The sequence below is a fragment of the Strigops habroptila genome, chromosome Z (assembly GCF_004027225.2).
Source record: "Strigops habroptila isolate Jane chromosome Z, bStrHab1.2.pri, whole genome shotgun sequence".
NCBI lineage: Eukaryota > Metazoa > Chordata > Aves > Psittaciformes > Psittacidae > Strigops > Strigops habroptila.
In genome coordinates this window covers 58,326,250-58,347,963 of record NC_044302.2, presented here as the reverse complement: position 1 = coordinate 58,347,963, position 21,714 = coordinate 58,326,250, and the positions used below count along the sequence as shown (strand labels likewise).

The 21,714-nt window shown below is 39.1% G+C and overlaps 1 protein-coding gene across 3 annotated transcripts; it reads right to left on the bottom strand.

Moving 5' to 3' along the window:
- Positions 1–538: 538 nt before the first annotated feature.
- SLC35D2 (solute carrier family 35 member D2) lies at positions 539–21,649 on the bottom strand. Of its 3 annotated transcripts, XM_030470109.1 has the most exons (12): positions 21,359–21,634; positions 19,003–19,036; positions 17,180–17,266; positions 14,069–14,136; positions 12,906–12,977; positions 11,219–11,287; positions 10,079–10,181; positions 8,780–8,872; positions 5,814–5,881; positions 4,989–5,067; positions 3,009–3,091; positions 539–2,407 (listed from the first exon to the last, which is right to left on the bottom strand). In XM_030470109.1, the coding sequence occupies exons 1-12, from the start codon at positions 21,496–21,498 to the stop codon at positions 2,305–2,307; spliced, it is 999 nt and encodes a 332-aa protein (XP_030325969.1). In that variant the 5' UTR covers positions 21,499–21,634; the 3' UTR covers positions 539–2,304. The 3 variants fall into 3 exon arrangements, 2 of the variants coding, with proteins under 2 accessions (XP_030325969.1, XP_030325970.1); XM_030470110.1 differs by lacking the exon at positions 5,814–5,881 and having other exon boundaries at positions 21,359–21,649; XR_003989144.1 differs by lacking the exon at positions 539–2,407 and having other exon boundaries at positions 3,016–3,091; positions 4,806–5,067; positions 21,359–21,649.
- Between the last annotated feature and the right edge of the window lie 65 nt (positions 21,650–21,714).

Sequence of the window (21,714 nt, the reverse complement as noted above, 5' to 3'; positions counted from 1 at the left end):
CCGTCCCTCCAACAGATGTCAGGGTGGTTGAAGTCCCCCATGAGGACAAGGGCCTGTGAGCATGAAGCTGCTCCTATCTGTCTGTAGAGCACTTCACCTCCACAGTCCTCCTATTTGGTCAGCCTGTAGTAGCTTTCTTAAACTAGCCCACTTACTAATTCTTTTAAACATGTATTCTGAAGACTGACATTGTTTCAAACTGTTTTTACCATTTTCCCAAAAGAAAGAAAATGAAGTTTCACACAGCAAGTAAGTAAGCTAGTTTTACAACTGGTGTAATATTTCATTCAGCTAATATGAAATCTGTAGAAAAGGTTTACCTACAGATCCTCCTAAGAGAAATAAATTTTAAATTACTACCTTGTTAATTGAAAGACACAATTACTGAGGTTCTGAATGAAGAACCATTCCCCTAACTGCCTGAATTCTCACGAGTGTTGTGCCTGATTGAGCTCATATTCCCAGAGTTTCAACCAGAAGCTTACTGGAGTCAACATTATCTCTGCATGCTCATCTACACAAAAAAATGAAAAACTTGTTAAAACCGTGATCTGTATCTCTTTATTTACAAAAGGTACAGTAAAATATTAATGAATTAAATGCATACAGTAGCCTTTCCTTTGTGGAAACTACATCTTATTTAGCACGTGTAACTGTGTCCCCACCAGTATTGCAATGGCTCTCATCATCTTTTTGTAATTAACAAAAACTCTCCAATGCCTTGTCCCACTGCAGACAGTTGAGGTTCAATAATCAGGATTCTGGAGGTAGAGACAATCTGGAGAAAGAGAAGTCCTATAAAAGAATACATCAAAAAGTACTGAAGGCTTTTTAAGGAAATTCTTAAAAAATGGGAGCTCTAAAATATTTGCAGCAACCCTTTCCCTCCCCAGCTCTTCAATAGGTAGAAAATGAAAGTCACATCTCTTTGCCAGCTGTAAGAAACTGGATAATCCAGGCTTCTGTTTTCACTTTGACTGTGCCCTTAAATTCCAATTCCAGCATCGGCAACTACTGGCCTCTTGCCACTTAACTCCACACAGGCAGTGGGCAGCCCAATCATTCCCTGAAGGTGCTGGTGTGGGCCACTCGCATGTTTCTTAGATCTGGTCATTCACATGTTAGTCACAAAGTAATGAATTTCAGATTTAGCTATATTTTAATTCAAGCAGGGATCAAGCAAGTCATTAGAAAATCCTGATTTCATGTCAAGGTCTTCCAAAATCGTCTTTTGATTCTTCTAAAAAAAATCTTGGCTCATGCTTGCAGGGAATTGAGAACTTCAACAAGATTAATTACTCTGCTGTCTTCCAACGCTGCAATGCTTCTACTGTGTTTTCAAAAATTAACGCTATATTCTCAGAGACACTGGTAAGCATTATCAATTGTATTTTCAGAGAAGGAAATAAAGATACAGAGTACTGCCATTATTGTCCCAGATGATAACTCAGACTACCACATTCTGAGCCTTTTTTTTTTTTAATCCCTGGACCAGCACTAAAGAAAAATATTTGCTTTCGTTATCTCTCCTAATCACCTGTTTGGTACTGGCTCACACGCAAAAATCTTTTTAAACATTAAAAAAATCCTCGCTCAATTTCCTGCTCTCCTTGATCCTGCAGCAAAGTTATGAGGGTTCACTTGTAACAACAGTGCCAACTCAGCAGAACATCATGATGTTATTGAGGATGAGGAAAGGATTGAGAAAGAATGTCTACACGATGTATACTGAACACACTAGGCTATATCCTGAATTCTTTAGTCAACACTTATACAGGAAACAACCTGAGAGCACATCTCCTCTTTGCCCCATACGTTCTACATCACTTACACAAGAGCAAATGCATACATGAAATCATTCTGAATCACTAGCATCTTTCACCTCTTCACCAATATCAAAGATTGTTTATGGCGTAAGGCAATGGTGAATCAAGCCTCATGATCTTTACAGGGAGTTTTGCCTCAAAGAGTACCGGCATACACTGAGACACGTCTCACAGATCTTTCTCAGTACAAATAGCACCGAAGTATGGTAACTGAAGAAATTTACAACTTGAGATTTTCTCATGGCATTCCTTCCTATAAGTTAGCTTGTGATGTAAAAAAAAGCTAAAATTAAACTTGTCCACATGTACAACACATGGTGTGCAAGGTATTTCTGAACCAATGAGTTGTGTGTACATCTCTGGCAACTGAGGTAGATCTTTTTCCTTGTTCCAAATATGTTCCAGTGTATACTTATTCAGTTCTCAGCAATGCTAAACAAACTTGTATCTTCAGTCTCTTTCAAGGTAGACATTCTGGCTAACTATGTGACTCACGAAGTGCATTCTCTTCATCCCGAGGTTGTGTAGGCTTGCTGTTTCCTCTTAAGGTTAAAAATGAGTATCTCAGTCCTCCTGCCATACTGAAGAAAAGAGAATAGAGGTGTCAGAAATACTTGGTGTTGTGTATACCCTTTTGTAAGTATGTACCCTTCTTTACAAAAATTAAATACCAGCTAGCGTAAATTAGGAGTGCCTCAGACCATGTAAGCCATCTGAGAAATCAGCCCTGAGCTGACAAAGATTAATTACTAGTTTCTCAAACAGATTCATGCAAACAGATGTAACTGTTCATCCAAACACAGAAAGTAACAATTCATATTCAACGGGCACAACTAATCGAGTTGGTGTTCTCACTTCTCACACCACTTGGCTTTTACTTGGAAGCCTCACAGCTCAGAACTGTTGCTTATAAAAAAACCAATGAACTCAATCTCACATAGTAAAACTGCAGGCATATTTCCATAGTTAAGATCCTACCACAGTAAGATTCAGTATCTGAAAATAGACATGAAAAGACAACTAATTGTAATGAACTTTACATCTTAAGGCAGTGCTTCTTCAGGTTGGTAGTTTCAAAACTGCTTCACCCAAGTAGGCCAAATCAAACAAAACATAAAAGTGTATCTCAATAAGAAATTTTCCCCCTTATAACAAACAAAGGTTATTCCAAGTTCCACTCACCAAATATTTAGCCCTATAAAGTTTAACATGGAGAATATGTAATCTCCACCAATCAACATTCCAATGTAAGCAATGGATATATTCTGAAAGGAAACAAAGACATTGCATTTATTCAAGTCAGTTTTCATCTCCAAGAATATAAATGATAACAATTAATTTATTTTTGTAAGGAAATAGCTATACTCTGTTGCTGGCCACTCTAAAATCAGCATTTAAATTATATTCATGGGGTAACAGCACTATGGGTATTGTAACAGTGAAATAAACCAATAAAAGCAGTATGTATTCTAAATGCACGTGATACACTGAGAGTGACTTTCTGGGAGGAAGAAAAAAAAAAATCCCAAGAAAGAAAACAGAAAATCAGCTATTTGATATTAAGCAAAATGGATCTATGGCCATCTTCTGAAAATGTGCTTCTTTTTCATCTTTGGAAGGCTCCTTTCAAACCCCATTTCTTAAAAGTAGGTTTTGGGTTCGCAAGCTTAAAAAATACGCTTTAAAGTTACAAAAAAAGCTCTTTATTATTGATTTGAAATGGTTACCTCCTTACTTTGCCAACTAAATGTGCATTGAAAGCACTTGGCTCAAGTTCAAGGCAGGCACAGTTTACAGTTACAGATTCTACCTCTCACCCCTCCCCCGTCTAGTCTTGGGAAAATTGTCCCCTATAGACAGAAGGAAAGCTATAGAACTGTGTGATCATTTTACCAACACTGTGTCGGTTTCAAATGTTTTAGCAGCTAGCCTGGACAATGACATAATTTCTACCAGTTTCTGCTGGAGACTACAGCATCATAAAGTGCTTCTCAACTTTAAAGCTGTTTAAAATGCCTCAAAGACTACTGTTGCTCAGAAAACAGAAATAGTGTTGGTCCATCTTAATGGTTCAATGCACACATATAAAATTTAAAAGAACACTTCCAGGGCCACAGAATGAAAACTACTAGATTAATCCTGCCAGCTTCAAAAAACAAACAAACACCTAGCCAACCAATCAAAAAACTAAACAAAAAGAGAAAAAAAAAAAACAAACTGTAGAAGGAGAATTACCATCTTCCTTTTGTGGATTTTGCTATGCTGGTGGAATTGTATTCCTTAGTCACCCATACAAGGGAAGACCTTGAGGACTGTTACTCCTGTGCCTAATCTAGTTCCTACGATTCTGGTAATTGTTTTACCCACAACGGCACAAGTTTTGTCTTTTGTTAAAACTCTTCTAGCTCCATGCTTCTCTTTAAACTGGCCTACAAAGAGGTGCTTGGGCAGTCAGTGATGTTCCCTGCTCAGACATGCTGGCCTCATCAACACAAAGGAAGTTGCACTGGTTTTAAATTAAACTGGATTAGAGAAAACAGACTGTAAGGATGCCAAGTTCAGTTTTTAAGACATGCATGTTTTGGTGTTGATCAAATTGACCAGAATTTATACAAACCAAATTAAATACTCCATTCAGCTAGAATACAAGTTCTCACACAGAGGCTGAAGTGGTTAACCATAAAGCAATACATTCCTTATCACAGCTTAGCCATTATTCTCTGTGAATGCCCTATGTATTAGCCGCAACAAAATAAGTTCAGCCCAAGGTGAAAGTGGGTTAGTCTGTATCAGTTTGTGCTGGATTTGCACCAGGCTACCTTGACCTGTGGCCATCTTGAGAGTAACCTGATAGGGAACAGAAGCAGGTGACAGTAGCTAATGAAATGTGGTTAGATTTACAACTTTCAATATAAGTGGTTCAAGTTTCTTTTGTAGGAAAAATAAAAATACATCCATACCTTGCTTTCTAGAGTATACCTGAGTTTCCGTGGAAGAGAACAAGGTGACTTTGTGATGTGACCTTGTTTGGCACTAGCATGTCTTAGCGTTAGCCTTCATTTTGAGTTTCCAGCTCAAAGCATAATCAGGATCACTGCTGAGTCAATGCTTTTCCCTGTTTATTTAAGCATTCCTGTCTTCCTCTTCTGCCCCATAACTCACCTTGATGGCACCAACTACTGTCGTTGTGAGCGCAGAATTGTAATGACTGCATAGGACAGTAGAATACATCAAGAGAAACCTAAATTAAGTAAAGGAGAAAGTTTTATAAATTCCTCCCAGAGACCTCAGAAGTTTAGCAACACTTTTGAAATCTTCCAACACTTTCTGGATTGGTATTTTGCTGGGATCTTCAATCCCACCTGCTCCAAACCCTAAAAAAAAATCTGTATTTTAAGATAATGATTACATTACAGCATGCTACAAATACACATGAAATTTGTGCAGCTTTAGCTCTACCAGAGCCATCCCTATTCTTTGTGCTTCTTAAATGTCAGTATTTGAAGTTAGTTTGACCTGTTGGTTGGTGACATGTGAAGGAGCAGAACAGAATCCAACTCTTTTTCTATTCTTCCTCTGACTCAGCAGTTCCAACAGGAACAAAGCATTGTTTCATTACTTTTGAGTCTCCCTTGCTTTTCCAGGTACTTTAAAGAATACACTGGAACAGTTTCTATACTAAAGCACTTACATTCTATTAACTGTAAAGAAGTTAATCAGAAGAGACAGCCAGCAGAGATACTGAGTACAGAAAGTAAAAAGCTGAATGTTGTGGGTTTGATCACTGTACTGTGATGTCAACACCACAGATAGTAGTGATACAGTTATTTACACTTTCAGAAATAATTAAAAGACAAGACAGAAGCCTGGGGGGGGAAATACATTTTCTTTAAATTTTAACATAACTTATTGGTGAGTCTTACATTTGAGATCTGCAATTTGAAACATTGTCACTAAAACACCTTACTTGATTCCCTGTGTCCTTACCCCAACAAGCAGGAAAGAATAAATTGAAAGACAAACAAAAAATTTGTCCATTGCTGGAAATGTGTTGCCTATTCAAAAAAAAAAAAAAAAGGAGAATTATGTACTATATAATCAACTGTAAATACATATAAAATGTAGTTAATGTGAAAATGTGCAAAATTACAAAATACATTTGATTCATATTACAATTACGAAACATTCATATACTACTGAAAACAGTTTAATGCATTTAAATTCAGAAACAGGATGACAGCACACATTATGCCTAGACACATTCCTGTATCATGTATAGCAGTGCAGATACAAAACTGCACACTGCAAGCAATAAATAAAAATACAACACAGAGAATTTGTGGGTTTATATTTATTGATAGTTAACAACACTGTGCTTAATATTGTATAATAAATAGTGTTGATATGAAACAGGGAGAAAAAACAAAGAAATAAATAACCTTCTTGAAATCTACTTCATAGAATCATAGAATCATAGAATGGTTAGGGCTGGAAAGGACCTTAAGTTCTTCTAGTTCCAACCCCCCTGCCATGGGCAGGGATGCCTCACACTAGATCATGTCACCCAAGACTCTGTCCAACCTGGCCTTGAACACTGCCAGGGATGGAGCATTTACCACATTTTTGGGCAACCCATTCCAGTGCCTCACCACCCTCACTGTAAAGAACTTCTTCCTTATATCTAACCTGAACTTCCCCTGTTTAAGTTTGAACCCATTACCCTTTGTCCTATCGCTACAATCCCTGATGAAGAGTCCCTCTCCAGCATCCTTGCAGATACATCAGACACTGGAAGGCTGCTATGAGGTCTCCACGCAGCCTTCTAGTTTCCAGAAAGCCCCAGCTTTCTTAGCCAGTCAACTTTCAAGGTCCAAGCCTTCATTTTTGACCTCTGAACTAGAATAAATAAGCACTGCTAAGATCTCTCAACAATGAAGGTTAGTGAAAAGACTAAATTATGACTTTGGAACTAGATGATCTTAAGGTCCTTTCCAACCCTAACTATTCTGTGATTCTACGAAGTCTGCTCCTTAGTGACACACAGCAAACGAATACACAGTGCCACACGACAATCATTAAGAAATATGTCATAGATTCTTTCCCATCTCTAGACACTCCAGGATATACCTTATTTTAATTCGGTTAGTTTAAAGTCACCTGTATCAGCACAAACCTCAGCAAAGCCTGAACACATTCCTTAGAAACAGGACAAAGGCCTGTTAGTCCATGCTGAGCTGTGGCTAGCTGAGCCTTCACCACCTGAGGTAACAGGTTGAAGGGATCTTGGGCAGCTTTGCCCTGCTGAAATTGTGCTGGTGTGCAACAACAAACTGCAAACTATTAGAGAGAGACACTCCAGGGCTTCCTTTATCTTCCATTGCATCATGCTTTCCTGTACTCCTGGTTAGCCAGCTGACAAAGGAAAAGTGAATACTGGGACACTCACAAACTGCAGTCTCTAAAGACATAGTATCTACTATTCCAGAACCAGCTAGAGGAGCAGAAGCAATCTCCCTATCACATAGACATGGTATTGATATTTTGACTGGCAAAAGATACATGCTGTGCACTGTTTGTGATGGATCAAGGCAAAAAGGTCTGCTAGGGTAAAAGCAAGCCAACTTCTGTGGCCTGAAAATCTGCTGAATACAGGTGTTATCTACAATGATTTGTTGATTTTTCATTAGTATTTTTCCATTTTCTCCCTTTTTTTCAGTGACTTAACCTCTGTGCATAACATAGACACATAACATAGACATAGTTATCCACATAATTTAATGGGACTTTTAATATTAAGTGAGCAAGCCAATGCATATGTGCAATAGGCAATATGCATTTATCTGACATTTATTTATTCTTTCCAGGTAATTGAAGATTAAACTGTTTGTGCCAAATCAACAACTCCATTTTTCCCATGGAATAAACCTAGCAACAAGGTAAACTTCTCTGTCCAGTTCTCCCAAAATGCCTCCAGCCTGACAGCTGGGAAAGCAGGGGAAACCTTACAGTCAAACTTGGCCCCCAGTACATCTGCCAAGAAGGGCATCAGCTGCATTTTCCTAAAGTGGCAAAAGGTCACGCTGGACTGACATCACAAGAAGATATTTCATATTCAGAGCAGATCTAAATCCATCATTTTCAGGGAGTGACAATTTTTCCACTTAAAACAGACTTCTAAGAACATAATGACAAAATCATGTGAGTCCAGGGCACAACAAGGGCACTGCAATCATTTATGAGACCCTCAAGCTCTGTAACAATTTTCATTGGCGAATCTCGAACATTTCCAAAATGTAATATGAGTGTCTATTCACTTTACTGGTAAGAAAAAGTCCACTCAGTAAGTCTGTGAGGGAGCCAAAAAACCACAAACCTCTTGGTTCGATACTTTATGTGCCAGGACATTCTGCCTATGGTGCTATACTGTGTTATTAGCTATGGAGAGTCATCCTGTCGTTCCAGGAGAATGCAAAATGTAGGTTACCAAACTAGACGAAGACTAAACAGGAATCTGTTCTCTACATCAGAATGATGGATGGGAAATTGTCTGGTTTTGGTACTGCAATCTTATTTTGTAGCACGTGGCAAATCACACACGGCAGCTGGATTCCCAACTGATTGCTCTAGCTGCAAGTCCCCAGTCATACATTATTTCTTAACAAAGGTTTATATAAGAGCTATCACACATATGCAGCTTCTCCTTAGAGTGAATAATTAAGTTCTTACCTATGGAAGGGCAAGTCCAAGTCACATATTTCAAATACTAGTCACTAACATGGAGGTAAAATTATCTTTTTAAGACCAAACAAAAATTGCCACCAACCTCCCCCTCCCTTTTTTTGGAAAAAAAAAAAAAAACCACCAAACCAAAACCCCCCAAAAAAAAAACCCAAACCAAAACCCCTTGAACAAAATACCATTAGCAGTTTGAGATATGTAGTATTGCTCCTTACCTGCTGAAAGTCTCCAGTAGAAAAGCTAATAATAACTGTTGGAATCACCATGAAACAAGCATTATAGAAAAGGACACCATATTTCCCCAACTCCTGTGGAAAATGAAATATGGTGTTTGTAATTACAAGCCAATTGGGAACAAAATACTGAATACTACTCTGGCATCTACTGTTAATCAGCAGACAAAACATAGTACATTTCAATCTAAAATACAAGCTTGTGACTTGGATTCAGTGTTTAGTACTGAGCTGAGTTTCTATTTCAGTCACTTTGTCTGTATGCTCAGGAGAGTATTACTGCTCTGCTATACCTTGGACAGTTTCTATACAACACCAGCTAGTCAGAAACTTCCCAAGGCATTGGTCCAGAACTGCTTTGTGTTAGACTCCATGTAAGCCTCTGCATGGCCAAGGGATTACCCACACCATCTACTGCAAATCAACCATGAAAGCATAGGGCTGGGTGGCTCCCTGAGGCAAGCACAACAAAAATTAATGAAGTCTGACTCCCAGATGGAGCATCTGCAACCACTGGTAACTGAGGTACCTTCAAGTAACTTGAGGCATGCCATACATCCTGTTGGTTAACTTGCCTGACAAAAGGCAGATTAGGGGAACGGAAAAGCAGCCTTCCCTTCCTCCAGATTCAGCCATGCTACTCAGCAAATCTCTCCAGCTTCTCTCTTGCTTTAAAATGAAACCCTGTATTCTGCAGAAAACTGTGAGGCTGTTAAGTGCTGCTCACAAAGAAACATGCAGAGCCTGGACCCTATGCCACTCTTGAGATTATTAAAAGATATATATCTTCACAGACTGAACCACGAAAGTGAAGTGACAAAACCTTCATCCAGAATCTCCAGGGCTGCTCTTTGTACATTTTAATGGCACTGTATTTGAAGAGCAGCCTGCTCAATGTTTACATAAAGCATAATGTATCTAGGTATCACCTAATTCTTTCTTTCTAATATCTGAGTTTGCTAGACTTGCTATTAGATAGCTAAAAAAGATGGTAGTTTTTGTGGTTATTGACTCATACTGGACAGGTCTCTGTTCCTACCCAAAAGATTATTTTACATAAACCTCACTAAAAGTGTATTTCTCTTCAAAAAGTCATCTTCCTCAGATGTATAGATCAAGTTTACAGCTGTTCTGAATGAAACATGCATTTATCAACTGAAATATGAAAGCAAATGAAACTAATTATTAGTTCCTAACTGTATGTTCACAGTCATATCGTAGGCAACCCACTGTAATGATACTATCATAATGTTAAACTCAACCTAACCACCCTGCAGTTACCTTTGGATCAATTTTCTGCTTTGTGTAAACTCCGTTTGCTGCTGTGAAGATATCATTTAGCAATACAAAGGTGTAACCCTCCAGATTAAAAGACAGATCAGACCTGGGAAAGAAAGATTATATTGTAAATAAGCAAACAGTATACAACGCATTGCAATTATCTGCTTACTTAAAAAAATATTATAAATGAGGAAATGCAAATCCTGACAACTCCAGCAAGTCACAGGTTGTGCTTCAAGCCTTCTTTGTAAGTCAAAGTACTTTACATTTCTTCAGTCACAGGACCATCATAAATGAGTCATCAGAGAGTTCCCAGTACTCAGCGTGGAAGTGTCAGGAAATGTTCAGTATTCATTCTAAGAAAAATTCCACCTGTCTCAATCCTGACAACTTTTCCAACTATTACTGAGCGTACTTACATATTTCTTTTAACACAAGAAGTAGCTAGGGAAAAACTACTTGTTTTTTTACAGGTAGATCAGATGTATTGTCATCCTTTCTATTTTGACTAGTCACCTCACATATATAGGGTAATTCACGTAATGAGACATCGCTCCCATCCGAGTCACATCACATGGAAATTATAATCTTTGTACACGGCAAAGCTCAGAAATAAAAGATAACATTACACTTCCAGCTCAGTAAAGGAATATTCAAACAGCAAGAAAACAAAGGAGACTGGCATACCAGTGCTTTGTGAATTTTATCTAAAAGAAAAAAAAAAAACAACAAACCAGACATTGCTTAACTCAAAACAATATTTGGTCCAAAAAAAAAAAAAAAAAAAGAAAAATCAGTCTTTCTATCCAGAACAAAAGGACATTTTTCCAACATTATTAAAATACACTGATACTAGGAAATAAAAGCAGCATTCCTCACACAGTTTTAACTTGCTTCGTTTGTGATCCTGTAAACATGGAAAACCTAGAGGGAAAAAAAGAAGCACCCAAATACTTCCATCTGGAATTAAATTTTTCCCTTTGTATTCCTGCACCTCCCAATGATGTCAGTAGAGAGATTTTCCAAACCAACTTAATCCAGAGTAACTGATCTCAATTTAGGTTTGCTTGGCACAGAAAAAAATCCTCCTGTCATCCCTCCTCTCATAACAGGACTTCGTATAACAAATGGAAACCTTACCCGGCTGCTATGAAAGCTCCAAGAATGATGGCAAATACGCTGACTACAATGCTCAGTGGATATCGTTTCCTGTAGACAAAAATTAAGACAGTTCACAGTCTCATTATTTGAAAAAGAGATTAAATGGCTGGCTGCCTGAAAAGTTTCAAAGCAATTAGTAATCAGAGAATATCTAACACTAGGGCACAGTCATGATAACCTTACAGAAGCAATGTGATTGACCATGAGCCATGCTGTCAGACTTTGGCCCTGAGAACAGAGATTGAAAAAACATTGTGAGCATTCTGCTGTTAGACAATTTCAAAAGTAAAGATTAAAGGTTTAAAGTAACAACCCTGGAACAAACTGTAATTTACTGTGTATTTGTATTCATAATGGACATATTACAGTGTCTTTCCATAATCCAATAATGGAAAATCACTACACATCTCTCATGCAGTTTTCCACCTCACCTTTCTTGGGGAAGATTCTGTACAGCACACTGTGTGGGCTATTTTTCAAATAGATACTTGTTTTGAAATCAAACTGAAAACTTGTACTTGAAGGGGAAAGCACAGAAGCTTATGATATCCTTCACTATGTCTACAGCAGCACTGCCACAGAGTAGGGAAAAGCATAACATAAAACTATTCTGCTTCTTATATCTGTATTAGTTTATTTAGAAATGTCTTAATACTGCAGTGTGCCTTACAGACATTTGCCTTTGCTAGCCCCAGCTCTGAGCTGGCCTGTGAGAAAAGATCCATCAAAACAAAATGAACAGTGCTCCTGGAGAAATCCTGTGTGTCAAACAAGCCTAGCTGAGGACCACTGTCCCAACAAAGCTATATGCTGTCTCTAGACGTCTTAGGCTTTGATCATAGTGAGTCTTGACAGTAACAACCCAAATCTTGACTGCTTTTCAAATCCTGAGGTAATCCAGCATGGACTTTTTGGAGTTCTTTCATTTTCAGCCCTGAGGAAATACACTGCGGCAGCCTGTATGAATACAGAATACAGCGTTCTGTTCCTAAGCTTCCCTTAGGCTAGGATGTTGCTTGCACTCACACATCACATTGCTGTAGTCCAGCTGGGAGCTGATGACAACCTGACTGGCTCACATTTTCCTCACTTCCTCATGTGAGTCCTCAGGCCAATAAGAGAAGACAGCAAGTTCTGCTTTTCCTGTGAGAACTTACAACTAGAAAAGAATCCCAGAGCACCCCAAATATGCATCACATTGGTCAACTGTTGTGTCAGTCAAAAGGAGATGACAGTCTACCTGGGGCTTTTTGAAAAGCTTTTCCCCTGATTATCACTCTCATGTTGCCTGGGTTCAGCTTCAGTTGACATATTCATATTCCTGTTCTTCCAAGTCAGTACAACTGAAACTAGTGATCCCAAGCTGCAATACCATATACTTCTTAATTTCTCATTAAAAATAATGTCTGAGTTGTGCTCTGCTTACCTGATTCCTGTGTAACAGTCAAGAGAATGAGCAGTGTAAAGGAAAGCTTTTTTTTTTCCCCTGTATTCACTAAAAAGCATATATCTATGTCTTCAAAAAAAGCTACACAAATCCACTTTCTTTGCTTTTCTTTATTTGTCAGTAAAAATCAATATTCTGATGAGATGCCACAAGTAATCCATTGTATATGATCTAAAATAAAGGTATCTTAAGCTAAAAAAAAAAAAAAAAAAGCATCACCCAAGTATGATGATTTCCAGCAGTAAAGTAAGTGGAATGGTAAACTTCCTGAGCACAGTAAACATCGGCAAACTGTCAAAAAGAAAACATAAAAATCCAAGCATAGCATCAGATTAACAGCACGTTTATGTTCTAATTCTTATCTAATTTTACTAACCAGAGGATAAAACCATTAGTCCAGCAATAAGCAACCAAAACAAACTCCCAGCCACTTAGTTCACATAAAAAAAGTCAGTCTGACACTAGAGTCTGATTAGATAACAAATTATTGACAAATAACGAGATTTGCCAGTTTGTAAAACAACGTAACTGCCTATCTCCTGAAAGGTCCCTCTGCATCAGTGAAATGGAATATAAAAGCTATTTTCTACCTAGCATAGCCCCTATGAAATAATTCCGGGGCAGATCAAGTAAAAATTATTTCTGTTGTAAGCTTAAAAGGACACACAATAAACCTGTCTCTGAAAACATGTAACAGAAATAAAATACAAAGCAACCATGCTTAGCAAACAAGCTGTGCTTTCAAAAAAAGTAAAATAAATCCACAAGAAAAAAATCAGAGAAAGTAGGAAAGGTGGTATCAGCTGCAAGCACCAATAAACAGCTACTTTTGAACAAAGTACTATTGTTCTACACAAAGTCACTGGAAATATTTGATAAATTTGGGAAAATACTTGCATCTGATACTTCAGAAATCTGACAGCATGGCCATATGGACCAATTAATTCCCTGTTTAAGATAACTTCTAGCAACTGCATTAATAAGTGATACAAATGCTAACATGGAGTATAATCATTTTACGACAGAAATTTTGAAGTTATGCACAGGATCATCTACACCTTATAGACAACTCAAACAAGATGAAAAATTCTAAAATGTAAACAAATGTCACATAATTTAATAAAATGTGAATGGTAGAAACACTGCAGCCATTCTTACTTTTCTGTTATAAAAATTAGTTATGAACAGTAAATCTAAAAGATGTCAGCCACAGGATGTCAGCTACTTATGTTTAAAATAACCTTCGAAACTTTTTCTTTTAAAAATACAGTTGGGAAGTGGGAAAGAAGAATCCAGGAATCCAACTTTTACAGGATTTTTAACCCTTGCAAAAGAAAACAGTAAAATCGAAACAGTTTACTTCTATCTTCCACTTACTGTACCTGAGTTTGCTGGTACTTGATAATCCACTTATATGGTTTCCAACATAAATCAGAGGCAGAGGAAACAACTGTGATAAAATTAAAAGCACAACTCAGATTATTATGTTTTAAGCACTGTTAAGAAAATGTAATTGATAGAATTTGATAACTGTATTAATATCAGATGTACTTTTAGCACGAAAGAGGGGTTTTGCAAGGAAAAAAAAATTAACTGTGCTGCAAACTGATCTGTAGCTCTTGTTCATGTGACCATTCAAAACCACAGCTTCACTGGTTTAATCAAGAGAGTTCAAATCTACCTCTAATGAGACTTAGACTCCACTTAAGAGTAAATTTTAAACGGTTTTATTTGAATTACTAATAATCCTCTGATTAATACCCATCATAACATTTGAATGTTAGATATAAAGTAATATTAATCATAGAATCAATCATAGAATCACAGAATCATAGAATAGTTGGGGTTGGAAAGGACCTTAAGTTCACCTAGTTCCAACCCCCCTGCCATGGGCAGGGACACCTTGCACTAAACCATGTCGCTCAAGGCCCTGTCCAACCTGGCCTTGAACATCGCCAGGGATGGAACATTCACAACTTCCTTGCACAACCAACTCCAGTGTCTCACCACCCTCACTGTAAAGAACTTCCTTATACCTAATCTAAACTTCCCTGCTTAAGTTTGAAGCCATTACCCCTTGTCCTACCACTACAGTCCCTAATGAAGAGTCCATAACAGTAGCTAAATAAGCAAGAGGACAGGTGAAATAAAAGAATGAATAAACTGTAAGTATGCTGTGCTTCTCTAGATACTCCACATTAGTATGCCTGACAGATACACCATTTCAGATCTACCTAACAAATTATGTTAAGTGAGATAATAGAAAGGAAAAAAAAAGAAAAGCATTTAGGGTAAATTAAACTTTACCTTTTCCAGCTTCTAGCATAATGAGTCTGACTTGCACAGAAACATATGGGCCCTAACACAACACAGAGAAATGGCAAGTGATCTTCAAAGCCTTAAGAAAATGTGCAAGTGAGGCATCCCTACACAATATTCAGCTGCAGCTCAAAGCTCTTAAATTCTCCCACCACAGAAAAGTTGCAGAAGATTAAAACCAAGTAATCAGTGGGGACAAAGGTGGTGTGTACATCTAATCCCACTCACTATTAGTCAAATGGAGCTGAAACAGGAGAAAGACAAAACCTGTCCTCTATCCTAACGTGTGTAATAGCTGCTGTTGTTGTGCCTATACATGCTCCAGAAGACACTGTGTTTGTTGGAGGCTATGCCCTCTCATACCATTGTGTGCTGGAAAAGCACACAGAGGAGTGGGCTGCATTTTATCTGTGTTAACAATTCTGCATTTCTTTTACAGCAAAAAGGAGAGAAAAGTGCAGTAAAAGTTGACTACAGCTAACTAAACTTTTAAGTCAAAGTAAACAGGATTATAAACGGGAGTATAAGTAACAGTAAATACTCAGCCTGTCAACATGTTTGAAAAAAAAAAAATATACTGCACTATCTTTTCTACAGATTTTTTAGAAAAAATTGTCTATTTCATTCATAGGATGAAAGCATTACATTCTTCTTCCTCTGAAATTCATCTGTTGTAAAGATAAAATTACAACATCAGAGATCAGTGAAACATTTACTTAGAAAGGGTCAAGCACTCCATAGCTCTGTCACTGAAAAAAGCACTTTGCTAATTTAAAACTCTAGCTGAAAGAACTGAGCGCATAAACCAGTCCTGGAGTGAAAAGCAATGATAACCTTAGTGTCAATGAAAGCAAAAGTTGTCAAAAGGATGAAGAGTCAGCCAGAGAGGGCTTTAGAAAGTAAAGAAATCAACAATGAGTAATCCAGCTGACTCACTGTGACTTGTCAAATCCAGCACTACAGGCAATATACAAGTCTAGGTGCTGCAGTGCTGACTGCTCCCAGTGTATCCAGGGAAGTCTTGGAAAGGATAGATACTATTAGAACAAGGAAAAAGGTGCTGTATTTTTTTCAGTGCTTTTATACAAATGCTAAAGTAAAGGCAACAGCAAAGAAAGAGCATAGTATAGTGCAACAGGGGGAGATGGCGGGAAGAAACTTCTTGACATTGTTTATATGCAGAACTCAAAACTACCCACTGGAAAACCTTCTTCTTTCATATTTGGGAATAAATACAGATTGTCCATTTTATAATTGGCCAATAATTCCAGTATGCATTAAGAATAAAAAGCAGGCTGCAAGACATTCATAGTAAACCTCATACTGATAGTACAAGATTCTGCAATGAAGATGCTGGCCTGAAAAGCTACAATATCTGAGGCCTGCAGCAGAGCTGGGAGCTAACTCTGTGTATCTCTAATCAAACACTGACCAATACCCTGCAGCAAAAAATAAATGCACAGGCTTACGCATTAAAGTAAAGCTCCAGCAATATTGCACATAGATGCAAAAATCTACAAGGATGATTGCTGTAGTCATTTCAGATCCTAGCTCCCAGTCTGAGATAATAAAAGATCCTCTCATATTTTCTCCGTACTGCCTCTTCAGACCATGTATACTTCAGGATTGCAGGATGGAGCTATCCCTTGCCTACAACATTTTCAGTGAGCATTATTTTAGTCACTCCTATGGAACATAAATCTTTCATTTGGAGTCAACCGTTGTTCAGGGTTTTGGTCTATCACATATTCTTTTTCTACGGTTTTACCACATGTCCCATTAAAATTTCCAAGCAGGCTTTCCCTCTTCATACTGTGATCAAAATTCTTTCTTAAACACAGATCTCCCATTGATCCTAGGGGGAACTGGATACATCCAGCAAAATACTTCAGGAATCTGAAAGATTTCATCAGCTTTATGAAGCTACAGCACCTTTTCCCATGTACTATATACCAAAATAGCACCAGATTTCTCTGCAAACAAAAGGCCAGAATACTGCAGTGAAATTAACATGGTCAAATCTAATATTAAATGAAACAAAGATATAAATAATAACAATTGACGAACAATGCATTTTTTATCTGGTGTTCTTTTATATCTTGTCTCTATAAGAAAGAATGCCAGTATAAGAGGTAACATTTTATTATTAATATCAGGACCTACGTAATCCTTACCTTTAGAGGTATACTTTTGTCAAAATCGGGAAAGTGAACAATCTTATTTATTTTTGACACATACAAGATAAGTATAGTGGCTGCCATCTAAACAAACAGAAAAAACAAGAAGTCATGTAAGAGCAAAACTGTCACATATGAATGAAAGAACTGCTTCAAAACCAAAATCTTTACATGCATTTGACAAATACTAGGTATTATGTATTTCTGACAAAGAACAATACAGAATGCAGTTAATAAACTGGAATAACTTTATTCTTATGAATTTGGCCAGCTATTTATTTAAAAGTACAATATAGACATATGCGTTACCAGCTTGACAAAATTTGTGGCCCCCTGTAAAACAATGCATGCTGAGAAGGAGCTGAGAAAATAAAACAGGACAGGATCCCAGAATAATGATGCTATTTTCACGGAGTGTTGGTTAGTTTGAGGAATCACTCCTGCAGTTTTTTTGGTAACGTGAAGCAGCGGTTGTGCATTGATCAGTCTGTTGACAACATGAGGAAGAAACAATAAAGATATGGACACGATGAAGGAGAATATCTGAGCAATCACACATCATAACTTAAAGCTTGCGCCACGGATGAAAAAAAATTTCACATTTTCCTTATTCAAAAATACAATAATTGACTATCTAGAGGATGGGGTGGAGTCATGCTCTGCAGACTAAAGCATTACACCATATGCTATGCACTTTACAAAATGTTTAGGGAAGTCTTGGAAGGACCAGACAACAAAAAATGGAAATGCTACTGAGTCTTAAGTTCTGCAAAGAAACAAAGCCGTATCATTGCCCTTAACATGAATTATTGCCACATTTTATATTCTTTGGTTTCCACTGAAACATCATCTGAGTGGTTCCTTGAGCAGACTAGATGTGTGAAACTGTATCTCACCCTCACACACTGACAAGACTTTACAAGATATTTTACTCCCCTCAGCACCAACCAGCAGAGATGTCAGACTTGCAGTACCTTTTTTTCACCTCTTCCTCACTACCCCTTGGCTTGTAACCTTAGCAGAAAATAAATCCTCTGTTTTAAATATATTTGCCTAAACGACACTTGCTTCAAGACTCCATCTTTCCCAGCCATCCCTCTGCAGTCATACATTCTTCTTTATGGACCATGTACACAAACGTTTGAACTTTTACTATGATGCCTACTAACAACGAAAATAACAAACAAACAAACAAACAAAACCCCCTCAAACCCAAATTAAAAAAACCAAACAAACAAGACCCAAAAAAACCCCCCACACATCCCCACCCCCAAAAAAACCAAAAACCCACCCAAACAAAAAACCCCACAAACCACATATTTCTGCTACAGTACTGCAAATTGCCCACAGATAAGTAAAGCAACAAAGAACCTAAATTGTGTGGTAGTTCTACCGGAAAACTGCTGGGAAAGGGGAGAGAAATTTATGCGGAAACACATGATTTGTCTACAAATGGAGGCAATATCTCTGCATAAAATCCACAAATGCTCAAGGAGTCTCATAGGATCTATGCACTTACTAGAACAAACTCTGACAGTTTTGACAGCCAGATCTCTTAATTACTGAACTTTACAAGGGGAAATAAATGGCATTTCCAGTCCTTTACATAACTCTTCCCAGGCAGTAGTTTTGACTTGAATCGAAACTTCCTTGATCTCACTGAAACAAATCACTCTTCCTTACATCTAATTCACCTGAGCCAGAAGACAAGCAGTGCATTATAACTGAGATTTCCCTCCCCTTAAATATATCTCTATGCTAACATTAGTTTAATTTACAAAATAATAAGTACATTTAGTATGCTCTACTTGTGAACATACCTGTCCAATTCCAAGAAACATTGGTGACGGGAAGCTGAAAAACATAAACAGATACTTCATTCTGAGAAAAAATAAAAACAAAAATTTAGCACCAAAGCCCACAACTGGACATGTGGATGTCTGGCCTGTCTTTCAGAAGAGTTCAGGAAGTGCTACCCTTATTGGAATCCTAACATATTATTTCTGCTGCAGCAAAACACAAGCTGCATCCAAATAATATAGCATATGCACAGTTGATCAATTTTAAATTACTAATTCTTTTGGGGATATTTGTAAGTGAAGGTAACAACACACTTGGAGAACTCTAACAATGCATTATTTTTGAGTGGCCTCACATACACATTGTACATCCTGAGATGCTATAGTAACTGAAATCTCCTCCACTTGCCCTGACTTGGAAGCTTATGTCTACAGCCCAAATACACTAGCAGTATGTCTTTACGAAAATAAAGGTACCTAGGCAAATGTTGTAGAAACATTTATTGTCTGCTAAAATAGCTAAATTCTTGCCATACCCCCTCAGTTATCTTTATTGGAAAGCACGGATACTGGAATATTAAGGAAGCAGAAACTTTAGCTGAACACCTGGAAAGCCTGAGTGCCTCCATTTTACCCCCTAAATCTACGTAAAGTTAAAACCAATCCATGTGTGGCAGTAACTGCTAACTCTCTGTATGCATACTGAAATACAAGCGAAGAAGTTATTTATGAATGATGGCTGCTTTATGCCATAACCAGCACTAGCTGGAGCCTCTCTGCCCAAAAGCCTTGGGTATCAAGGAGCTCCCTGACCATGACAGCTCCTGCTGCCTCCCTGCAGTCACTCGGCATTTTGCTGGACTGCACCATCAGGAATGTTCGCACACAAACCTGAGTCCAAGGAGTCTAAGTAAAACCCATTTCATTCTCTGTGCACATCTGCACTACGAAATGCCTGAGGAGGATCCACATTCTCAGCAAGTGTTGTGATTTTTCATTATCAAGGCTCCTTAAGCTTGTGGCTATTTACCACAGAAGGCACCGGGAACTGTGATACTACTGCCTGGTGTGCTGAGAAATGTAAATCTCAAATGAGCACCACTGGGACAGGACCATAGTATCAGCAAAAGGAAGAAATGCTCTGAAACGCAGCAGAAAGGCCACAATGACACTGGAGTCATGACACTGATAAAGGCTCAGGAGCGGCCAGTAGCAAAATTGATTACAGGAAACAGAGGTATTAGGGGAAGGATTAAAAAAAAAAAAAACCCAAAAAATGAGCAGAAGAAACTGGACTTCCATTATACTCGTGACCCCTAAACTAGTTTGTACATAAGCTACACCATATAAATATGGAGACTTCTGTACTATGCAGATTTCTCCGGGCATTTTTCATTTGCAGAGCCCTAAACATTCCCAGCAATGCTGTAAGCTCTATATACATAACTTTGGCTTACTGATGGGCATGCTGTCCTCAATTATCTTTCATGGATGTGCTAGACGTATGTCAGGGACTTAGAAGGAGTTGCAGATTGTATGATGAAAACCACCGTAAAACAAAATCTCAACTTGCGTAGCATCATTTCTGGGACATGTTAAATACACCTGTTCTGTATCCAAATAGCAGTGAATGTTAGAAAATAACTGCAAGTTTTGCTTTTTAACTTTTTTAGCTTTAAAAATCTTTCATGTTTTGTTTTGTTTTCCCCCTAGATCAGAATGAGCTAAAACACAGCAAAACCAGTGCAAACTTTTAAAGCAAAAAGTATTAATGGTGAAAAGATCACAGGTAGAGGATAGCTTTGGTGTTTTTATGATGAGATTTCCTAAGGTTTACTTTTCACGTTTTGCTACCTCAGAAAAGAAAGGTAACCAGATTGTTTGGCAGGAACAGTTAGGGGAAATGGTGTTTTCTCCAAGGGCCTAAGGTGATCCAACCGGTGAAAGGCCTCGATGCTGGGAATAACGAAAGGCCTTCGAGAAAAAGACTAGCCTACTTCAAAATTACGCCTGCCATGGACTTCGCCGTCGCGCGGTGTTGCCGAAGCGATACACAGTGGACATAAACGTGGCCTGAAACTGGAGCCACCGACCTGGCTCTCGGCACTTCCCATGACAGCTCCTGTGCCGGTGGACCAGCTGACTGCCCCGGCCCGGGCCGCACGGACACCCCTAGGTGATGCGAACGGCAATGGGAACGCCCCCCGACAGGCGGTGCGGGGCGGCCCGGCTCCGCTCCGGTTCGGGAGCTCGCCCTCGCCGGGAAGTGAGCGGCCCCGCAGACAGTCCGCGGGACGGCGGGGCCGGGAGAGCCGTGACAGGCCCCGCCAGCCGCCCTGCCGCTGCTTGTGGTCCGGTCCACCCCGCCGGCCCTCACCTGTAGGCGCTGAGCAGGGCCTTGTTCACCAGCACGATGAGGAACGAGCATGTCCCGTAGAAGAGGGCTGAGAGCACCCTGGGTAGCGCCGAGGGCGAGGCGGCCCCGGCCGCCTCCCCCACGGCCTGGCCGGCGCTCATCGCGGTGAGGATCGGCGTCGGACAGGACGCCACCGCGGGCTGCACGACTGCGGGCCAGCCGGGCCGCGGCCCCTCCTCCCGGGCCCGGTCCGGCCCGGCGCGGCGCGGCCCGGCCCCGAGCGGCGGCGGCGGCCGCAGGGCGCTCCCTGGCGGGGCGGAGCGGAGTGCTGTGGAGAGGCCGAGCGTGAGACCCGCCGCCGCCCCACCCCTCCCCTT